This window comes from Aulonocara stuartgranti, assembly GCF_965226115.1.
Source record: "Aulonocara stuartgranti genome assembly, chromosome: 15".
NCBI lineage: Eukaryota > Metazoa > Chordata > Actinopteri > Cichliformes > Cichlidae > Aulonocara > Aulonocara stuartgranti.
The window spans coordinates 17,806,460-17,830,120 of record NC_138951.1 but is presented as its reverse complement, the minus strand read 5'-3'; the positions used below and the strand labels follow the sequence as shown (position 1 = coordinate 17,830,120).

Sequence of the window (23,661 nt, the reverse complement as noted above, 5' to 3'; positions counted from 1 at the left end):
TGCACGGATTTGTTCTCAATCACCGTCCAAAGACGAAGAGAATTAATAAATCTTTAGCTCAATGACAGCTTCCCAGCTTTTGGATGGGGTCTTGGTTAGGCCTCTGAGAAGGCTAGTCAAGTTCTTCTAAACCAAATTGTGTTTTCTGTCATATATACACTGGACAGAATGGAGAAGAAAGATGACTTTGAACATGGCGTAGCTGTTTTCACCAGAAGGGCTGATCTGAGTATTTCAGAAACTGCAAAGATTTTCCCACAAAACCATCTCTAGTTTGTTCCAAAAAGAGAACATATCCAGTGAGAGACAGTTCTCTGGGAGAAAATGCCTTGTTGAGACATGCATACAAACACATGCAGAAAAGCACAACACAGCCAACCTTGAAGTGGATTGGCTACAGCAGCAAAGAACCACACTAGTTGTCACTCATATCAGCTAAGAATAGGAAACTAAGGCCAAAATTCACATGGGCTCACCATAATGACATTGACAGTGACACTCGGATGGTAGGGTCAGAAGTTGGCATAAATAGCATGTGAGCATGGATCTATCCTGCCTTATAAACAGTTCAGCTTGGTTGTGGGGGTGGTTTAATGGACTGGAGGATATTGAGCATTGTTTAATGTTACAGCCTATCTTGGTAATGTTGCTGACCACGTTCTTTAATTTTGGGATCACAGTCTACCAATCTTCTGATGGCTCCTTCCATCAGGATAAGGTCACAAAGTTAAAATAGTCTCAAACTGGTTTCTTGGACCAGTTTAGGTTCATTGTACTCGAACTGCAGTCACTTTCAGATTGGTGAAGGCTTCCACAGCCACCAGATCTCAATCTAATAGAGCATCTTTGGGGTGTAGTGGAACGAGAGATTCACATCACGAATGTGCAGCTGACAAATACGCAGAAACTGTGTGATGCTATCATGTTAATATGAGACAAAATCTCTAAGGAATGTTTTCAGCACCTTCATGCCATCACGTATAAAGACATTGCTCAAACCATACTGTGGTCCAAGCCTAGATTTGCAAGGTGTACTTAATAAAGTGTGATCTAGCTTGATGGTGCATGCATATGTTACACGTGACCAGAGAAAACAACTTATTTCATACAGAGAATAAACTGTACCAAGCCCTAACTGTATAAATTAAATATGGATTATTTTGAACTGTGAATTATCCAGAGATACTCCACTAGAGTCCAAGGGTAAAAATATGGAGATAGAAAGCATGATAGCCCCCCTTAAAGGACCTCATACAGAGCAGGAGGAGCACGGCCATGCTCAAACAAATTGTTTGTTTAGAGCACAAAGCAATAAATGCTGAGTCATAAAAGCAGCAAGAACTGCAGACAGTATTTCTGCAGAAATTAAACACCACATTCTGATATCGGTTACTCATGTCCACCAGATCTCTTTTACAGGATGTAATTATCCTAAGACCAGCCAAACCCTTCCTAAAATGATACAGTCATCTATATATTAATATAGCCGTAAACATAATCAGCTGACTTCCCTTCTCCCGCTATAACACCATCACTCCTACGAAACTGTAAGCTGATCTGGCTTTTCTGACAAAGGAAGGTCCCATTAGCACCAGCTGGGGCTACCCATGGGAACGAGGAGGAAAAAAGTTGTCCCACCCACACCACACACCATAACATTACTCATGAAACATTCACATCCTTATGTGGCCTGGACGATCACGCCAGTCTCCCATTGGCAGAGAAGAGATCGGCCCAGAGCAGGAGACAAGATTCTATTGGTGTGGTGCGAGCATGAGTGATGACAGGACGGCGGGGAGGCTGGCGAGGTTATTGGATCAATCGATCCAGGTCCTTCGCAGACCACACAGATGAGGGCAAGGGCAAGTGCTGCAGAAATTCAGAAGATGGCAGTTCTGGGGTAAATGCTAGCAGTTACAAGTTGTATTGTGTCATTACAAATACAAATACATGTACATATGTCTGTGAAGGTTCTCAGTCATCCAGGTCATCGTAGTCAAAGGAGCTTGCAAAGAAAAGCGTCTGGACTTCTTTAAGTTGCTTGAAGACGTTTCACCTCTCATCCGAGAAGCTTCTTCAGTTCTAAGGTCAAATGGTGGAGAGTCCCAGATATAAACCTAGTGGGAGTGACCCCTCTAGGTTTATATCTGGGACTCTCCACCATTTGACCTTAGAACTGAAGAAGCTTCTCGGATGAGAGGTGAAACGTCTTCAAGCAACTTAAAGAAGTCCAGACGCTTTTCTTTGCAAGCTCCTTTAAATACATGTACAGTTATTGAGCAGAAGTAAATTTAGTGAGCAGCTTATTTTGCCCACTTTGTGCTTTCGTCTTTATCCCTGTGGACAAATATTGCAAAATCACAGGGTGAACTGCTCCCAAAAGAATTACTACTCAACTATTCAATAATCGGCCTGTGGGCAACCACTTTCAATCACAAGGCTCAGTTGGTTTGTATTCCCACTTTTAAGTTTCTATTTTAAATCTGACATTCTATCTGGATGGAACTAGTTAACGTGAATTTCTGTGTATACCGATGACGCCATCATATTCCTATGTTATTGCCACCTTGATTGACATTTTGTTTTGAGGACAGCCATTGATTGCACGTGCTTGCTTATCTGGTCCCCGTCTTTGAAACAACCATTTCAAGGGGAATGATTTCAGAGGTGCATTGTAGAATGACATACATCTTGGGTGTCCCACTATCTCCAATCAGCATTTTCTCTAGACTGACTGTAGTATAAGGCAAGATTTAATTTAAAAAAAATAAAATACATTGACAAATCAGAATGTGTGTAATCGTTAAATGTTGCTGCTCAATTTACACTGGATGTGAATATTTTGGGGTGATTTTTGCACTGTAAACCAAATATTACAAGTGTGATCATGGTGTGTCAAAACTGCTTTAATAAATAGGTAGGATGATTATTTAAAACAATGAAACACCCTTTTTGCTTTGTACAAAATTAACGCATGTCCCTTGTACAATAAAATGTATACAATATGCATATTCAGCTTTTAACACCAGCAGTGATGCAGCTTTAATTGTTTATTTTGCTGTGTCCCATTTACAGAAATACAATGGCGTTTTGAGACAATGACATGATATGAAAAGGGGTAAAACTGTTTAAACTGAGTTGGTAACTTAAAACACATTTGCATGATGGCAAAGAAAAATCTGCATCTGCAAACATTGTTCCCTTCATTAAAGCCTTTAAACCAAGCTAATGCAAGATGTCCACATTTGACCCAACATCCACATTCAGAACTCTAAACTGCCAAGAGTGGACTGGTTTTTCTTTTGTTTTTAAACCATCCATCTGTGTTTTATTTTAGAAATCTCCATGACAGTAAAGTGACAGCAGTGCACTTTACTCAAGCGAATAAAGCACACCACACTACACAAGATGTCTTACCTGCCTTAATAGTGGAACAACATCAACAAAAAAAAAAAAAAAAAAAAAAAACCCCAACAACATAACACGACCACTGATAACACAAACAATGCACTGTTACATTAAGGCACCTGAAATAAAAGGGTTTGTGATGGGTTTATAAATGGTTTGGAAACTTGTTAAGGCTATAGTATTGGCAGCTTTTAAAAAAAAGAAAAAGAAAGAAAAAGAAAAGAAAGACAAAAGAAAAAACAAACAAAAAAAAAAAAAAAAAAAACAATGAAAAAGAAAGCAAAAGAGCGGTTTGACCGTAATAGCAATATGATTTTCTCTACAGCACTTACAAATAAATAGCAAGTAAATCTTAGGGCTAACAACAGTTAAGAGCAAAATTAAAGCATTTATAGTACATTTTCCTACAAAATAAAACATCCAGGTTATGCTTCCTACTTCTAACTTTGCCAATTGTGTATACACCCCCCTAAAAAACAAAAAACAAAAAAAAAACCAACAACAACAAAACACTAAGGGAAGCTAATATTGAGACTGCATGCTAGACTGAAAGAAAAGCCAAAATAACATCAATGACACGAACAGGATGCCTAGTGATGCCTCGGCCCTGTGAAAGTTATTCTATCACATAATGTAAAGGTGAAAAACCAAAAACATCACTTTTTCTTTAATATTTCAAAACACATATTAATACCCCCCCCCTCAAAAAATAGACACCATTTATAAACCCTTCATAAATTCCTTCATAGGTGGTACCTCATTGTAAATGTTCCTAACTCTTAACTGCGGGACTCTGAGTATTAAGTGTTATAAAACCTGCCTATTTGGACAGGCATTAAATAAAAGGAATGGCGTTGTAAAAAAAATAAAAATAATATTAATCATAATAATAATAATAAAAATGTGTGACTTGTCTTTTAAGTTACTTATTTCAAATATACACAGCGACTCCTTTAGTATTTACATGTATGTACAGAGTATTCATTTCTGCTTTGATCAAATACCTTGAATGGCGTTGCTGTGAAATTGAAGTCTAAATGTACACATATCCCTTTGAGATTTGAGAACAAGGAGGTCAAACTGGGCAGCGCAACTTGGAGCCTGAACGCAGCTCTTAGAAAGGCACTTGCTACCAACTCAAATACTGCAAAAAATCGTCAAACAGAGCTTTCAGCCAAGAAAACGAGACAGGAGAAAAGGAAAACAAACAAAAACAAGGAAGGCCACATAGTAGGCACTGGGGTTTCTGCCCCCTCTTCCCCTCCAGGCCAAGTGTTTTTGGTAAGGCTGGCGTGTGACGGCCACAGGTGGGCAAAGCTGGAAGGAAACTAGAGCAAAGGGAGAGTTTCCCCTGTTACTGTGAATGCAACAACAGTCCATGTCTCTAAAACCCTTCCCTTTCTCTCCCTTTAATGTGCATCTGCCCCAACAGACACTGAACAGGAACCCACTGATAGTTTAACAAAATCATACTCATCTGTAAACAAAACAAAAAATAAAATCATTATACAGCCTGTTTTTTTTTCCCCCTCAATCCATATCAGTGACTCACCATTTACCAACAAGTCCATAAACATAAATTGCAAGAAGCTTCTTTTGCCTCCTGAAATATCATTACATCTCAGCTCCTGTGTACATGTAAAGGAAAATAAGGTAACAGAATGAAAAAAGGATGTTCACTGTGCTCTAGCCCTCCTGAATCAAAAATCACTTCAGGTGACAGTGACGAAAACATGAAAATGAAGCAAACAATGGCTTATATAAACAAAAAGCATTTTTTCCTTTCTTTCCAAAAATAGTCCAAACTAAAAATAGTCACTGCCTTGCAGCTTCTCTTGCTTCCACACTGCAACTCATTTGTTTATATATATCTCATACACAATAGTCTCTGAGGTCTTTCTGACCAGTCAGGACCGCACTGACATTTTTCCAGCGGTTGTCTTTGGGACTGTAGCCTGGGGTCCGGTGGGGGGCTTTGAGAGGTGAACTGGAGCTGTGCATGGTGCAGATCACTCCTCCACTGGGCCGCACTGCAGTTTTAGAGTACTTATAAACTAGCTGCTTTCCCGCCTCTGCTCCACCGCACTCCTCCTCGAGCTCAAGCTCGCCTTCCGTCTCCTCCTCCTCCTCATCATACGTCCGACAGGAGGGGCCCATGAGCTTTTTGCGCTCCTGCTCAGCCTCCCTGTTGCTTTCTTTCAGCTGCTGCTGCTCCTGCTGACGTCGCACAACGATCCGCAGTGGCTCCCACTGGTTGTTGACGCTGTCGTCGGCGGCTGATCGGGAGGTCCTCTCGCGCTCTTTTCTCCGTTTGCGTGTCCACCAAACACATACAATGATGCAGAAGAGGCAGAGCAAACAAAAGGCGACACATAGTAGAGGCACCAGGTAATCTGTTGACATCAACATGGAAGGAAATTGTAGAAAAAGTAAAGTCAGTAGGAGTGCGACGTCAGCAATAACTAAAAATGGCTGGCCCTATGAAACCATTGTGCAACATTTGCGTTAATCATTCCTTACCCACTGATGGACGCATGACCTGGGTTTCCACTTTGACCTCAATGACTGCCAGCATTATGGTGCTATTGTGCCGCTTAGACAAGGTGCCCACAATGGCACTGGCTGTCTCCTGGATCAGACTGTGGTCAGGTAAATCCTCTGGATGGAAAGACTGAGAACCAAATCAAAAAGAAAGGAAGAGAAAAGACACCATGAAGTCCCAACCAAACATCTTATTGAGTGTGCCACTTGGGTTGTATGGTAGGCACTGGCTGTTTGTGTATTTTATGCCCCCACCCATAAATCTGTGTCAATCAAGCTTGGTAAAATCTCCAACATGAGCTAGAATAAGGTTGTTTTAGAAGGCAATGGAATAATCACCACTCTAATTCACTTTTACTTACTATAGCCACCTCTACAGCATCCTGATTTGAATGAGAGAGATCACAGAGAAGGAGAAGAGCGTGGTCTCTTGCCAAGTGTCTAGTATCAGGAAGATACCTCAGCTCAAAACAGATATTCTCCACTGTTGTTCCCTGTAGATATACACAAAAACCCAAAACGCATCAATCAGAAGCAACACAAAAAGTAGTTTAAACGGTTCAAAGCGATATGTGGCTGATTACTCACCGGCGGTACTTTGTCTCTGTTGAAAACGAGTGTTATGCGGCCGCAGCTGTTGTCCAAATGGCCGCTGTTTGGCTGGCACTTGGTGGTTACATGTGGAGGTGGAGGTCCAACCATTGAACAAACCCCCCACTGATGACAAGGGGGGGAGAAGCAGGTGAAGTAGCTATGCTCCAGACATTCTTGTCCAGCCGGACAGGACTGGTCACGGCCCGATGACTCGAGCCGGCACGGACGGCGACCACACAGCACCTGGTGTTACAAGGTCAAAATATTCACTTAGACGTGAGACAACATTCGCATTGCCATTTCTTTCTTGCGTCACTTGTCACCATGTTAAAATATCACGTGGGAGTGCGACTTCATATGAAAGCATTTTCATTCATGCTTCTGGAAATATTCCCTTGAATATAATATCCATTGTGAACTCAAAGACACAGAATGGAAAAGCTAATAACAGGATATCAATCAAGCCATCTAAAAATAGCACAAGTCCTGGAATCTGTTCAAAGGTGCGAAAGAAGAGTACCTTGAAGGCTCTAATCATAGGCGGTTATTTAACTTTAGGGTCCAGGAATAAGATAAACACGATGAGCTCTTAATCAGAACGCCGTTTTGATAGTAATTAAGTCTCTTACCTTTGTACAATCCACCTTGCCATCGAGGCAATGGCAACTGTTGCACTCCTCCTCCCAGTGGCTGCCATGTGGAAACTGCAGCCCAGTATAGTGGCAAGTTTTCCCAACGCCTATGACTATAGATAGGAAGAACCATGATGCACTTATGGAACAGTTTTAAAATCTCCAGCTGTCCTCCTGCAGCTCTCCTCTCTGGTCTAAGCCCCTTGCAGTAGATAACGACATTCGTAATTGCATGTCATAACCAGACAGTGAAAGCCCTCAGCTTAAACCACTGTGCCACTGGAGCTCATTCAATGCAAAACTTTGTTTTTAAGATACTCCATGGTTTTAGCCAATAATGTAAATCTAAAGGAGGTGATTTCATCCTGAAATCACTTAAATTTGAGCGTGCTTACACTCTTGGCATCTGGCTCCTCTTCTTCCACGCGGACAGATGCATCGGAAACTATTGATCTCATCCACACAGGTGGCTCCATAGGCACAGGGTGAAGACTGGCACTCGTTTATGTCTACACAAAGAGGAAAAACACCACAATTTAAGACAAAATGTTAAACCATTAGTTAGGTCTACGAGTCTTCCAAGCTCCCTGAAAGTTGATGTTTTAAGTACTTTGAGCTACTGGGAAAAAGTTGACATCTTAAAACAAGACGTGGCCTTCTTATGCCTTTTTTGCAACCAGTCACCATTGGCTGTGCATTGTTAAATAAATGTTGTTCTACAGACAAAGTTAATTCAAAAAGATAGAAAATAACTATAAAAGTCACATTTTCCCCCACTTACAATCATATCGCATTTGATGCTTTAGGGAAAAAAACAAAACAAAAAAAAAACAAACAAAACAAACAAAAACCACCCCCCAATAACAACCCCCCACCCCCCCCACCCCGAAAACAGCCAGTCAAAACTAAAAACTTCCAAAAAGTGCAAAAATAAAAATCACAAAGCCTCGCCTCCCGTGTCAGTGGGAACCTCCAGGCCATTGTCACCCAGATTTCACATGAACATGTCTGAATGAGAATTTTCAAATTTAAGCCCCAGAAAAAAGGTGAAGGCTATCCGTCCAAAACAAAGGAGCAGAAAAGAAGAATTTCGGGGTCACTGGGTTATTTGTCTTCAATGTGTGAATATGTGACTGTGTGAGTACGGAGGAGGGATGACCTTTGACCCCCCCAAGGCGTTAAAGGACTAAGAGAAAGTGAGAGGGGTCTGTCTCGGTCTCACATTTAGATGTCAATACAGCCATCTTTTTCCACGCCCTATACTTTTTTCCACCCCTTCTTCCATGTAGCAATCCTCTTAATCATGTTCTCATCAGGAATATCATTGCGGTTGGTTTTACCAATCACATCCAAAATCGGTTCATCTTAACCTCATGTCATCACTCACTGATTCTGCAGTCAGGTCCGGCGAAACCGGGGGCGCACTCGCACCGGAACCAGTTGACTCCGTCCACGCAGATCCCACCATTGTAACTGAGGGAGCAAAGAAACTGACAGTTAGATGAGGCCGTACATCCTTTCCAGCTACAACAAAGCACATCGATTGTGTGCCTTTGTGGGGGGGGGGGGTCACAAGACTCAGTTCAACCCATCAATACAAGCCTCCACCTTTCAAATGCTAATAGGTGTGTCCAGTTCCTCCCCTCCCCTCATCAGGCCTTCTTCCATTCCTCCTCAAAAGCCAAGCTTCCCCCCAGGTCGCACGGAAAGAATGGACACGTACACCCCCTCTGCCATTCTACCCCCCACCTGCATTCACCACAGGGTAGGTGGGACTCTTGTCCTCCCCACAAAACTCCCACTTCTCACTGTCCTATTCAATATTTGAGCCCCCTCCTCTGCGAGATGCCCTTTGAGGCTTGATTTAAGGACAACTTCCACTGCTTTAGTGGCCCTTCACCCCTCTAGCCTGTAAGGTCTGAGTAAAGCGTGGAGATGAAAGAGCCAGGGAGGTGTGCAAGGAAAGAAAAATGTTACATACCATGGATGAGGGTCGCAGTCGTTTGTATCTGTTGAAGAAAAGAAAAAGTAATATATCATCTTTGTTGCATACATGTGGCATGCTACCCCCCACATCTGAATTGACCAGTCTATTATTTATATGCATGTAATGCAGCAATAATCCCAGCCTAATAAGATCATGGGTTTCAAGCTTTTGTTACTTGCAAACTTTATAATAAAACTTAAATGTCCCATTGCAACAGATTTCACCTCTACTTCAAAAACAGTACACCCAACACACAATTATGGTGATTTTACCGTCAGTTATATTTAAAGTTATACAGTAAAACTAACTTTGTCCACAGGTGGGGCCTTCCCAGCCCTCTTTACAGATGCAGGTGAAGGTATCGCCTCCTCCCACACAAGTCCCTCCGTTAGAGCAAGGACTGGAGGCGCATGTGCTGTTCTTAGCTATGGAAAGAGAGAGTGAGTCACGAGGTGCACTAGACTGTCAAAACCCAAAAGAGCAACACATACACAGGTATATGATTCCAAGCAGTGGAGCAAGTGGGTGATACTAAACTACCGGGAATAAGGTTACAGGTTTCCTACACATTATAAACTTACCGTACAGTCCCTATAGACAGTTATTTTATGTTCTACCAGCCTATATTTATCATCATTTTACTATTTTTTAGCAACAGGCTTGAATAATTACTTGTTACCTGAGTGTTTGTGAAAGGCGAGGTAATTTGGGACATGCTTGTCCCACTAATTCCAGCCAGCCTTTAAATTAGCTAAAAGTAAGCTCTCAGGGAGGTCCTCCTTGGAAGGCTAATACCATATTGGATTGTCTGAATCATCCACTCCATATGGCGGTGTAGCTTCTGCCCTCAGGTTATCATGCAAGGTCAACCGTTTGGTCTCTCATGAGTGCGATTCAGATATTTATAATGGGTTCTATTCTGCAAAAAAATGGGTACTTTGCTCACTTGTTATGAATTTTCATTTCCCACTTCTTTTTTTTTTTAAATGCTAAACTGCTGATGCCATTACGTTTGTCATGTTTACAGTTTCTATATGAACCTAGAAAAACAGGACCGTCACCAGAATCCAAAACCTCTTCCGATTAAAACATTCGCCAACTTTCTCGTCAACCTAAAATTGGCTCACCGATCAGACAGGATTAAACTGCTGAAATGCGACACCAACAATGGAAGCCGATCAGAGGTGGCTGTTCTAAGAGTTACGTGGTTATTAAAAGATATGCCAAGTCTTGCAAATTTGCAGCAATCACTGTAGCCCGTTTTACTCTGAATCTAACCAATCGAGACTAACACAGCTGGTTGTTTCTCAGTTCTATTCAAGAAGTGAAGGGGTATAAGACTGCATGACATTTCTTTAAGGAAGGGCCAACAGACATCCCATCTATTACTCCAAGTTTGCCCACCATAAGGTTTATGAGTGAAAGACAATCATGCTCCATCTCCTACACTTAGTTTTAAAATACAATAATGTCAGTAATATAAAGCATCAGAAAAGTTTCTGATAATCTTACAAGTGGATATTTCCTGTCAATTTGTGACAGTTTCTTATTAACATGATACTTATTCACCTATAAGGAACTGCAGTTGGTTTAAAATCAGGGCTGATTAACAGCCAAACTTTTTCATCCTTGAATCCATCATTAGCATTACTCTGGCTTAGCCTCACCCACACACATTTCTCAGCTTGTTCAGAGGGTTAAGGTTAGGCCTGGCATTGTGTCCATTAATGACAATTTAAGCCAGTGACGGAAACAGCCCATTTCATAGTTATGAAAAGCATTAAGAGCTCCCAGCAACTACAAATGTAGCCGTAATGATTGGTCCATGCATCGTCTGTTTAGTGAAGGCAAAGCAGAGCAAAAAGCATTCAGTAAACATTTTAAAGTTTTTGGATTTCTGACAAAATCTCCCGTAAAACTAAGCCATTAGCTTCCTTAAACCTTAGCGTATTCCGTTTCTGCCTCACCTGTGTTGCACATCTTTCCTCCCCAACCAGGTGGGCATGCACAGCGGAAGGTATCCCCGTGGTCATTGCAGGTTCCTCCATTACTGCAGGTGGTTTCATCACACTGGCGCTCACCTGGCAAGAGGAAATTAATTAATAATTGGTGTAATCCAATAATGATATAAATGTAGACATCAGTTTTACAGCTGTGAAACTGTAAAAATACACAAAAGGTGGAGCTGGAACTACTGGGAGCTGTGAACATAAACACACCCATTAACACATAGGCAGATAACTCACGGGAATGGCAGGTCTTGCCCTTCCAGTTATCGGTGCAGTTGCAGTAGAAGTCGTTTACCAGGTCGATGCACTGTCCACCATTCTTACAAGGATTGTGTCTGCACTCGTTGACATCTGAGGAAGGAGGAAGGTTTCTATGATTCAAGTGTTTCATTCACTTTTGCATAAACTGTGGCGTGTTTGGTACAAAGCAACGCAGTGGTGGCAGATTCTTTAAACCAGCCGTGACTTTGTGTTTAAGAAGGACACAAAGACTAGCAGGAAATCACTCACTGTGGTCACAGAGCTGGCCCTCCCATCCATCAGGACAAACGCACTGAAATGAGTTCACTCTGTCAACGCAGGTTCCCCCATTTCTGCATGGGTTGCCTATGCAGTCGTTAATATCTAAAATAAAAAGAAAATGATATGACGTATATAATGATATACTGAAAGGGTTAAAAGAAAAGAAAAAACACCCCAAAAATGAATTACAGACCACACAGCACCTCCAGAATCTGAAAGCTTAAGTCTCTACGTACTCTCGTGACAGTAGATGCCACTGAAACCCGGATCACAGACGCAGGTGAAGTTTCCGGCTGGCTGGCTGATGCAGCGTCCTCGTGCGCCACAGACATTGGAGGGTATGTTCTGTATGCCATCCGAGTCATTGGTTGCAACAGCAATGCTGCAGCTGTCAATAGCTGTCAAAAATAAACCAAAAACCCCCCCAAAAAAACAAGTTTCAGGTTTAGTGTTTTCTCATATTATCGATCTATTCCAGCCTTTTCCCCCCTGCAGATTCCTTTAGCCACCTTGACATGGAGTGGTTTGGCAATCCTCTTTGAGCCTTTCACACATCTTTCCTTCGTAGCCTTCAGGACACGCACAGTAGAAGTCCTGTTCCATGCTATGACACTTGGCCTCATTCTCACAAGGGTTTGGATCACAGGCATCAGAAGATGACGAGCTTGGGATCTTTGGAAAAAACAGGAGAAGAGAGGGGGGGGGGGGGGGGGGAGGACAAACAAAATATATACATTAAAAGAGTGACTGTTCCAATTATAAGACCAATGATGGTGGAAAAAAATAAATAAATAAAAATCACTCAGTAAACATAGTCCATCATCTTTACACAGCCAGGTATCTTCTTCAGGTGATGATGGAGACCAAGAGGATCTAAAGCACTATATGTTAAAACAGTCCATTTGTATTCACCAGGTCATTGCAAGCACAAATGTTGAGGATGCTTCCTCAAACTAACAGCCTGATGTTGGACACAAAAACCCCGGCAAACAATACAGTAAACTGGTGTGACTTATTACACTCAGCAAAGTTTTCTTCAACAAGTGCTCACGAATTGTGGGGTGGTAGAGCAGATCAGCTACTAACTGGAAGGTTGGTGGTTCGATCTTTGGCTTCCCCAGTCTGCATGCCAAATATAAATCCTTAGGCAAGATACTAACCCCAAATTGCTCTCCGATGTGCCCATCGGAGTGTGAATGTGTATGAATGTTGGTTAGATTATACTTGAGTATAGAAGGAAATGCTTGTATGCACACTATATCAGTCCGTTTTACGGACAAAAGAGTTTCTAAGTGGTAGAAAACATTATCATCACATTAAACTGCCTATGATAATAAAGCAATCAGGCCAGCTGGAGTAAGGACAGCTAAAGTCTGAAGGTGAGCAGCTTAGCTTGGCTCAAGCCTCTGCGATTATGAACAAACTGAGTAAGTGGACGAGCAATGTAAGCCTCAGAAACTTTTACTAAGCTCATCAACAGAATCCATGCTTTCGGTTTTACATCTCTGCCCTGCGTTATCATTCAAGATTATTTTGAGAGGAGTCAGAATGCGAAACGGAGCAGGCAAAAGAACGGCTATCCATTATGAAGCTGGTTCCACATCATGCAGAGACAAGCGAACACATAAATATAAATCCTCTGACACAGAGAGAAGCTGCCTAGAGGTCAGAGTGATAACTTCAGCCATTTTCACATACGGCATTTCTGGGATTGGACAGAAAATCTTTCAGTTCCTATAAACAGAGCATAACTGTGCATAAACTCTGGGTTGCAACCCGTTGCCATTTAAGGTGCTGAAAAAGGGAGATGGAATTGGGCAACGGGGTTGGTGAAGTTTGTGGTCACACACAGTTTATTTTAAGTGTCAGGGCCAGACTTCTTTCTTTAGTATTTGCACGTGTGTGGTCAGGGAATCACGTCTGAAGGTAATAAATCTGCAGAACATCACTGTTAACTGCTTGCGCTGTCCAGAGCACAAAAGTCATTGTTAATGCAGCAGGCGAGAGCCCAGAATTTAGTGCGTTTCATTGCATAATTTATTTTTGCTGTGTCTAGCCAGACTTTTTGGCGATCGCTTAGATCACCCACATGTCCTCTGTGAATAAAAAGGGCCCAATTAAATGTAGATTGCCAACTGAGGACTCACATTTTACTGACCCCCTCTTTTCTTTCTTTGTTATTCTCAACTCGTATCCATGTTGTCCACTTGTCATCAAGTTTTCTACAGGAGACAGAGGCTCTCGTCACCAGCACCACCCGGGCAAGTTTAAGCGAAATTGCAAGATGCACCATTTCAAGTGGTCATAACTTGAAAAGTTGGCTCTGAAGAGAAAACTGGCAAAGGTTAAATCGGGTATTCCTGGAAGTTTTTTGTTATTTTCCCTTTTTTCTTCACACCTCTAAGATTGTTTAGATGCAAGTTGCCCATTTTTGGATATCTCTTGCTTTAGAGATGTTTGATTTCGCGTGAATAAAATCTCACTAGATGGCATTCACCGTGTTGCGAGTAGTTTCATGTAGGATATTATCTTTCTATTGCACTACATCCACCCGAGGTATAATTGTGCAGATGGAGGCGGGCATCCACCTGGGTCCTGCTGATGTCAGCGTGTAATGATTAGAATTTCTTTCGTTTATCATTATTCAGCAGCTGGTACCTCGCGATCTCAATTAACTCTGAGATAATTTAATATATTGCTTAATTTCCATAACAAGAGTCTTTAAAAAAAAAAAAAAAAAAAAAAAAAGCATTGGCCAATCAGATCACCAAGATATTTAGGAACCATGAATGGATTTCAAGGCAGCAAATATGAGATTTCACGCTGGGACCTAGTGCTTGACCGACTAAAAGTGATATTCGCAGAGTCACACTAGTAAGAGTGCTTGAATATAAAAAGATAAAGCTCTTTTTTGCTTGGCCCCTTAAATTCACAAAATTCACTAAATTTAAGCATGTCTACTACCATAAAAGTAAATGCATCATATTTGTCCCCTTTAGCCTTTTCTCTGTACCCATTTTCTCTGAAGACATGAAACACCGAGGCAAACATGACATTGATTAATCCAGTAAGCACTTGATTGTGTAGTCACAATCTAATCAGAGAAATACGATGCTGGAGGCATTGTAGTTTTGGCACTGCGGGGTAGGACTATACGGCCCTGCAACAGCAGGCATTAGAGCTCTGTAGTATGCGGGCAGAAATCCAGGGTCCCCTCATTCAGAGAGGCTCATATTTATAGTAGAGATGCTAAATCAGGATTGGCTCCTGACCAGCAATGTCCTCCATTCAGGACCCCAAGAGATGCAGCTGAGTGTCGGTTTCCTCACTGCTAACCTACATTCAAACACTCGCTTCATACATGAAGGGCTGCAGCAGGGACACCAATATGTGGCATCTTTATGAAATAAAAGTATGAATTGTGACGTGGACTTGGCTTGCAGGGTTGGAGGCTGACAACATTGCACGTTTTGGCAGATCACAGCAGCGATTTGGCACGTAGGGGAGTTTAATGATCTGCTGGATCAGATGACTATTGTGTTATGGCTTTTTGGTTGTCTTTATAGTTTAGGGCAATTTCTAGTCCATCTTAATGACACTTACATCCCAATTCATGGGCTGCTTTGCTTCACAACATGTTTTCTAGCATCCAACTTCACAGGAAACCATTTCCCCATCAGTGCTGGTACAATTGCACATGATTAGTCGCTATGATGGCATTTTGTTAATGTTCTACGTTTACAGAAGATCTGTGAAACAAACAGATCACCTTTTACGGTCATGATACCAGGTTATAATAAGAGATATCATCTCCTGATTTACATGCATATAACCACAAAGCATTTGCGGTCACATTTTATTTGTAGTGTGAACAACCAGACCAAAAAAAAAAAAAAATCGGAATTGAGCATTAAGACCTGCAGTGTGAACGTAGCCTTAGACCTCCAAGAAAACACCCTGAACTTAAGTGGACATAACATACAAACTCCACAGGTCCTGGACCCCTAAGCCTGGGGTGGGGAACTCAAGGGCCGGTGTCCTGCAGGTTTTAGGTATCGCCCTGGGTCATCACAGCTGAATCAAATGATTAGTTCATTCCCAGGCTTCTGGAGAACTTCAGGACATGTTGAGGAGGTAATTCCCCCAAACCCTGTCCTAACCACTAAAGAGCTCAAGTTAAGGTAGTGTGTGAAACTTCTGGTTTTGGATTGATCAAATAATCAACGTTACTAATTTACAAGCGTTTGTTGAAACAAACTTTGAAAATGTGAAATTGTGAAAACCAAAAGTGTGCCTTGGCAAGGCCAACAAGTCCAGAAATGTGAAAGGCAGTAAAGCACTTTACACAAACCATAAATCCTGCATGATATTGGTTTATGGAATTACAGCAAAAAACAGGTTTCGCCTCTCATATTTTATACCACAAGATGCAATAAAGGGTTAGTCAGCATCTCACAGCAAAAATTAATAAATGAAGCCTACTGCTACGTTACGTATTGCAGTTGGTCACTGGTAGAACCTGGGTAACATGAGACTCACCTCACACAGCTGTCCAGTGAACTGCGGTGGGCATTCGCACACAAAGCTGTTCAACACAGCGCGGCAAGTTGCTCCATTCTTGCACTGACCGTGGCAGGCACTGGTATCTGAAGAGGAAGACAACAAGAATTAGCAAGTTTCCTGCAAACATACATTTTAAAAATGCTACTCCACTAAAAGAGTGAACGATAATCTATGCACAACTGATAGCGCAAGTAAAAGTTAGGAAAAGAAAAAAAAACTAGTGAAGTGAGAAGGGTGCCAGATAGACTCTTATGTAACTGGGCATGCATAACACAGCTGGAGTTTCGGTTTGTGAGACGAGAAAGGAACACGTTGCCACACGTGTGGAAAGTAAGCGGTGCCAAAGTACACCTAAGCTGTGCATCCAGAAAGTGAGGAGGAGACATCCGAGAGCAACCAGAAGAAGAGTTATCGATTTAGGAGCGACTTTGAAGGGAGGAATACTGACTGATGTCACAGTTTTGTCCGGACCATCCCCGAAAACAGCTGCAGTGATATCCGCCAATCAAATTTTTGCAAGAGTAAGCGTTCACACAGGGCTGTCTTGCACACTCATTTGCATCTGTGAAGGCAGGAGTAAGGAGTCAATCAATTGAATGAAACCAGAGAAGGGACAAGATAGGAAAGAGACCAGCAACCCAGCTTTGAAGGCCTGCTGGCACCTGCGCTCTTGTATAATCGAACACTCAGAAGTTCGAGTGAGGTAAAGTTCGAGGAATAAAGAGTTAATCAAAGAACAGTTTAAATAATGAGGATTTTTGGTCAACTTCTGAGTTACAAAACTTTATGAACGTCTAATATTTAATGGCTCAAGTGCCTTAATTCTTAAATTTTTTGTCCAGTTGGTGTCAACAGAGTACTGGTATAAAATTACCTGCCTATTACTGGAATTCAAAAGCACAAAATTTGATATAAATATATTCATTCTTTTCAGTTTCTTGACCAATGAAAACATTGCTGGTTAAGATCAGGTGGTCTCATAGGCTCGCTTCTGTACCCACAGAGTTCTCTCCACTTTCAAAGCTATAGTCTTCAGACCGAAAATGACGCAGGCTCAGGCGACAACACCTCAGGCACTGTATCAGACTTCACACAGCTTTAAGCGCCACAAAAAGCTTTATTCAAGCCTTTACTCCACAATACATGGAAACAAACTTTGAAGAGTAAAAGTGCCGAGCTACTTTCAGGATCTCAATTTCAAATTCAGTGTAAGTGATAAAATCTGCGAAAGTTCACCTGAATTTAATATTTAGCACCGAGTTATCCTGTAGTGCACTGAGTCGACGTCATTTTCGCAAAAAATTCCCCATTTGCATCACAGGGTGTTTTTTTCCCTGCTTAAGAGATTTTAGCCAGACTGAGAGAAAAGCACTGTAATTAAGTCTTACGTAAAGTTTATTTTAGAACTTCATAATATTTTTAGAATATGTTTTGTGCGCCATATAGACAACCTCACAGTAATTCTATACACCACTTTGACCTGTTCAATAAAGATTAACAGTTTCACTCACAAACATCAACCACCTGCAGGTATTAAAAGTGGGTGTTTGGGGAGGAGAGGGCAGTCCGCAGGGAGTCCTGCTACACTCCCTTCACACACCTGTCTTCTCTATGAAACCCCAAACTCTACACATGCACCAATGGCCAGGTAAGACAGGAGGCCTATAGCTGCCTGTAAACTGAGACTGGAGCTGGTAAAACGACACTGAACTCTCGGGATCTCTTTCCTGCCTTTACCCCCACACACGCAACCCAACTTTGTTTACCGGTTGTAATCCATTTCCTGACTTTATGCTGGTCACGTCCGCTCATCGGAGAGGGGGGGTTCTACAGAAATGAATGCCACAGAGAGTGGCCAGCAAACAGCCGGATATAGGCTTTGGTATCTCATAAAGTCATTGAGAAAAAGGTGGTCACGCTGTGGGAAGCTGCCAGCTCATTCAGGATACCAACATCCTATATTGTGGCCTTGTGACATGGCAGTTTCATTCCAAAATGATGAGCAATGCTATGCCTGCGTGTCAAAGGCCAATTATTTATTTTAGGAAAAGGAACAAACAGGAAAAGGGCAGAAAAACATCTTCCCCGGCTGAAATAAAAACACACTAATATGTGTATGCACACAAAACTCACCTATCTGGCAGGTCTTTCCTTCCCACTGAGGGAGGCACACACACTCGAATCCATCCTTCAGGTTAATGCAAGTTCCACCATGAGAACATGGACTGGAAGCACAGTCATCCAAATCTGAGGAAAATACTCAGGTAAGTGACTGACTGATCAAAAACCTGATTTTCATGGCTGGAAATCACTTTCATGTGTAGAAAAGAAATGAAGACACTCACTGGCACAGGTTGGATTATCCCAGCCTGGAGGACACTGGCATTCAAACCCTGCTGGAACCTCGCGGCATGTACCACCATTTGCACAAGGACTGGAAACACAGGCGTGCTCAGCTGAAGAAGCAATAGTGTGGAAGAAAGGGAAACATTAATTTCATATGAGATATGTTTGGGTATTTTTTTCCTGTTTTTAAAAGTGTATTGTTAAAAAAAAAAAAAAAAAAAAAAAAAAATACAAGTCTCCATTTGTCTTGCTGGATGCTTTCCCTACAAACTGTAAATAAGTTCACAGAAAAAGTGCCATGTATTTCTGACTAGCAAAACAAAGGCCAGTATAGCTGAGAGAGGAGGCGGCGGCAGCAGCGGAGGAGAGGGCAGAAAATATGCTGTACATGGAAGGCCCACCTCTAGGGAGTGGATTCTCTCTCACCTATCTCACAGTTCTTTCCAGAGAAGCCCTCTGGACAGGCACAGTGGTACTCATCTGGCTGGGTGTTCATACAAGTTCCTCCGTTAACACAAGGCTGATGGCGACCGCAGTAATTCAGATCTGGAGCAAGAACAGCAAGGAGATGCACAGTGAAGTGAAATGACAACTCAAGGTTGCAAAGAGAAGCACAGAAAATCTATGAAGCTGTCTTTTTTCACTTTGCGCTATATTTTCAACCAGGTAGAGAGAAGTTTGATATTAAGTGATAAGTGAATGTTCAGAAGGAACATGAGGATTAGAACTTCACCACTCAGAAACAAAAATCAAAGATGACAGCTGTTGCCACACATGTTTATGATGTTTCACATCAATCTTAGACACGGGTACAGAGGCATACTGCCAAATATGAGTTAATGCAGGTCAAAATAATGTTTTTACAAAACTGTTCCTGGTTGAACTGAATACTAGAATTTTATCTGTATTGGTATATTCTGAAGTGACACTACTAATAATTCTCTTTAACAATTACAAGTGGAACAAACAGCTCTCGTCTTGTTCCACTTTTTATCCCGTTGGAGCAGAGAGCTCCCAGAAAGCTCGTCAGATTCCTCAGTCAGCAAGAAGCACCAGCTGTCCACTTTGACAGGAAGCACAGTGTTTTCTCAACCCCTCTGCTGCACTGCATTAAAATAAATTTTACTGTATTCAGACCACTAGCTGTGTAGACTTAGTCTGCTTATCTGTATAAATGCAGTTTTTCACAATTATATTCTTTGCTTCATTATTTTAAAGCTCCCAAAAATAAACTAACTGATCGCCGCACACCAGCTTTAGGCTAAAAGCCAGGTCACCCTAAAGGCTGGTAAATAAATGAGCAGGGGGATCAGTCTCCGCTGGGGATCTTAGGGCCCATTCTCATCCCCTGAAGAGCCCTGTGTGACGAAGGGATGTGGGGGGGTGGAGATCGGGTGTCCCTGCTGTCGCTCAGATCACACAAGCAGTAAAACTATCCAGCCGCCGGTCTCCACTCAGAGAAAATGAGCAGTAAATATAATTCAGACCTCATAAACAGTGTAATTCTGTAATAACTGAATAACTATAATAATATAAAGATAAATGTAACTCCTCAATGTTAATGGGTCAGGGTGTGAGAAGCTTGCTCATCTATTACTCATGAAATCCAAGAAACTGTACCTGGAGGGGGAGCAGAGGAACGACAACAACGACTCACCCTGCCTGGTGTTGCGAGTCCCTGTGAATACATTTTGTAAAAAAATAAATAAATAAACAGCATTTCTTCCATACCTTTTTCGCACATCAGACCACCCCAGTTCTGCTGGCAGTTGCACTGCCAGGGGGCGTTGCAAGTCCCGTGGACACAACCAGGATGAAGCTCACATTCATCACAAAACTGGCCCTTCCAGCCATATCGGCACCTGCCAAACAAGAACACAGCCATGAATAATTTCCCTTTAACAGCTTCTTGAAAAATTGTTGGTTTCATGGTCCGAATCCTAATATAGTGAAATCACCCATCGGTGATGAATCAATCTTTTCAAAATATCTACATAAAACAATCTGCAACTTATGTCCAACAGTTTTGAAACTGATATGGTTTTATGCTTGATTATAAATCACCACAACCAAACTAGCGTCTGTTAAGAACAGTTCTTAAAGACACCCATTAGGCTGTGAGCTGCTGTAGCTACTAATGATGCACAAGTGACAGACAGCCCGTGGAAACAAACCTAATATTGTACCTGCTATAGTGTCAACACATCCCATGGACGTCTTCTGCCAACTAATCTTAGTAGAGGGTGACATTCCAGGGCAGCAGGGGTTAAGGATACTTCCAGTAGCTACTGTGCATTGGGTTAGAGTATGCGGGTGAGGCGGATTTGGGGGCTACAAGGGTGACGTGATGTTTCTGAGAGTGCGTGGCTGGAGGTGATTGTGTGTATACAGTGTTTATGCGCAGCAGTCTGACGCTTCGGGACTGTACTCGGCTATTCCAAGGCTGAAATGTTGTCACGGCAGCTGTCTTGTCAATTGGCTGCTATTTTGAGCCCCTTGCAGACGGCACCGCTGCCTCTCTGAGCTTTCAGCACCCCCTTCCAACCCCCTCTTCCAGCCAGTCTCAGACTGTGGGGTCCGGGGTATCAGGGTAAGACTTGGCATGCTTCATCCACTGTATTCAATTACCACCAGAGAGCTTAACAGCAATTTGGCAATAACACTAAAAAGAACACGGAGACTGCTTTAAGGTATCCAAAGAGTAAATCTGTAGTTTGTCCTTATTGATATAATTAATCACAAATGTGAAACTTATGAAACTTGGCAAAACTCCATATAGAAGGGTTACAATTAATATCTAAGGAGTTCTTAGGAACACTGCAGCAAACCTCTTAAATATGTCAGAACAAGCCTAATGCGGGCTAATAAAAAGCCTCAATACTGTGGTGTGACAACAGGCACGTACTAGCCTTTGTGTTTCTCAAAAGCCCGTGGCAGACGAGGCAAAGCCCATAAAACCTTGATGAAATAAAGGGAATAAAGGGAGATGGCAAGGGATTTGATGCAAGCTTTCTGTGACCTGAGGCATCATTAAATTCATGCCGCTGCAGGAAGTCTCTTTACTGCTGCTCTTCCATTGATGTCACACTTCCTGTTGACTGCAACTTGACATTTTGTATGACTAAGAAGAATGCGCTAACTAGAAAAAGGACGGCACAAGAAAACACCATTCCCTCATTCCTCAGCTTTCGGCCAACTCTCTTTCCTAACACGTGGAGGCAAGCATCCCCCCCCCCCCCCCCCGATACAGCAGGTGAAAGACTGGGGTGGCGAAATGACGACGGGATGTACCACATCCTGGAAACGTGGATTCACTGGGACATCCAACGTCACTTTATCTAATTGTCGTTTCCACTTTGGGAAATGTACATAACACGGCGGGATATTCATTTCCGCTCCTGTCCCTTGCCCTTCGAGGAGGACTGCAATGCGGATGGGGAGAGCATCTGACAATTCCCAGCACGTTTTGCAGTGGTCAAATTCACACACCAAGACGAGTCCCTTTCTTCAGTCCGAGCTGCAGAAGCCTGATGAGGTGCTTGGTATTCTAAGGAGGATTTCGGATAGCTAAAAATACAAGAAGGCTGGTACGGCATTGCCCTTTTCTTCTGAACTGAGGTGGAGATGCCCACGAGGGAGGGAAAGGCTGACACACACACACACACACACACACACACAAAATACAACAGGCTTCGACAAGTGAAGGTGCCTCTGCTTTAAATCCAGCCTTTCCACCCCCACAGATTTAGCTCCTCTGCTGAATTTTTAAGAAATACCGATGCAATTTTGTATGTTTTAAAAACAAACCAAAAAAAAACAAAACAAACAAAAACCAACATTTCATCTAAAAATGCATGAGCAATATGACAGTGATCTAACATTTTACGACATGTGATACATTTAGAAAATTACAGCGCCAGAAACAGAAAGATTCTGCATTTATGATTCACATTTTTGCATATCAAATAAAATCTTCCCAGTCATCTTACTTGCATTCGCCTGGGACACTGCATGAGCCATGTAACAGGTTGCAACCTTGCTTGCAGATCGCTAAGACAGAAAAAGAGCAACAACATGTGTTTATTTAAATGCATCTCTTCCCATCCCATGCAACCCAGGTAATTAAAGAAGTGGAGGAAAGGGGGCACCAAGACAGAAAGTGGGTGGTAGAGACGCTGGTTTGTTTTGTTTGCCTTCATCCTAACAAGTGCAACAAGACATGAAAATTCATGGCACCCTGACTAGACAACTTTATGGCCTGCATAAAACACCACCCTCTTTTTTAAAAAAAACAAACAAGCCAGGCCTTCTGCGCTCTCCTCCCCTTTTTCACCCTTCATCTTCTAAGGTCAGTTGGATGATTTATTGAGGGCCCCCCACTCTCTCCAACACCACCCACAAGCATGACCTCAACACTGCTAGACTTTAGAATAATGACCTGACCAAACATTCTACGTTTATTTATGCATACTGCACATTTCTGCCATCTTACTTTAATAATTATAGCCTTGATGATCAGTAAAGAGTAAACTGATCGGACTCCCTTTGAAAATCTGAACCCAAACTTAATAGAAACAGTTTAAAAGACATCTCATTAAATAGATCTCAAAAGGCAGCGAATCTTTACAATTCATTCACGCATTTCTTTTTATTTTTGAAGACATTTTAAGGTGCTAGGAGCTCACCTGTTGTGCAGTCGTGGCCCATCCAACCATCCAGGCACACACGGGTGCCTAAAGGTCCACAGCGGTAGTGGCCAAAGTAGTCGTCACGAGGAGAACACTGTATGTTGCACGTGCTGGTGTAGTAGTTTTCGTCACACTTTACCCGGATACGATAAGTGATGCGAGCCACGGGCCCATCGTACATGATTGTCTGCCAGGGGTCACCAGGGTTGATCATGCCAGTGCGGGCGCTGCGCTCAATCAGCAGGTCCTCCTCAGCTGAAACAAAACGGGGTGAATGTGCGATTCAGACTCACTTCCTTCTCACCACACATAAAGCAACTCAACCTGACACTGGATCAGATATTAGTCCACTCAAAAGGTGTCCTGACAAA

The 23,661-nt window shown here is 42.3% G+C and overlaps 1 protein-coding gene across 3 annotated transcripts in view; it reads right to left on the bottom strand.

Annotated features, from left to right (window-relative positions):
* Window positions 1–2,885: 2,885 nt before the first annotated feature.
* The window catches only part of jag2b (jagged canonical Notch ligand 2b), a 43,022-nt gene continuing 22,246 nt past the window's right edge, over window positions 2,886–23,661 (bottom strand). For 2 of the 3 annotated variants that reach the window (XM_082504915.1, XM_082504917.1), the window contains exons 4-25: window positions 23,288–23,545; window positions 22,592–22,652; window positions 20,334–20,464; window positions 19,029–19,148; window positions 18,602–18,712; window positions 18,390–18,503; window positions 16,705–16,818; window positions 16,233–16,339; window positions 12,203–12,365; window positions 11,930–12,091; window positions 11,682–11,795; window positions 11,409–11,522; window positions 11,130–11,243; window positions 9,471–9,587; window positions 9,157–9,184; window positions 8,563–8,648; window positions 7,571–7,684; window positions 7,173–7,288; window positions 6,538–6,786; window positions 6,312–6,443; window positions 5,929–6,079; window positions 2,886–5,801 (exon numbers count right to left, since the gene is read on the bottom strand). In XM_082504915.1, coding sequence (XP_082361041.1) covers window positions 5,281–5,801; window positions 5,929–6,079; window positions 6,312–6,443; window positions 6,538–6,786; window positions 7,173–7,288; window positions 7,571–7,684; window positions 8,563–8,648; window positions 9,157–9,184; window positions 9,471–9,587; window positions 11,130–11,243; window positions 11,409–11,522; window positions 11,682–11,795; window positions 11,930–12,091; window positions 12,203–12,365; window positions 16,233–16,339; window positions 16,705–16,818; window positions 18,390–18,503; window positions 18,602–18,712; window positions 19,029–19,148; window positions 20,334–20,464; window positions 22,592–22,652; window positions 23,288–23,545 — 3,197 coding nt within the window. In that variant the 3' untranslated portion in view covers window positions 2,886–5,280. The remainder of the gene's footprint in view (window positions 5,802–5,928; window positions 6,080–6,311; window positions 6,444–6,537; window positions 6,787–7,172; window positions 7,289–7,570; window positions 7,685–8,562; window positions 8,649–9,156; window positions 9,185–9,470; window positions 9,588–11,129; window positions 11,244–11,408; window positions 11,523–11,681; window positions 11,796–11,929; window positions 12,092–12,202; window positions 12,366–16,232; window positions 16,340–16,704; window positions 16,819–18,389; window positions 18,504–18,601; window positions 18,713–19,028; window positions 19,149–20,333; window positions 20,465–22,591; window positions 22,653–23,287; window positions 23,546–23,661) is intronic. The other variant, XM_082504916.1, reaches the window with a different exon arrangement.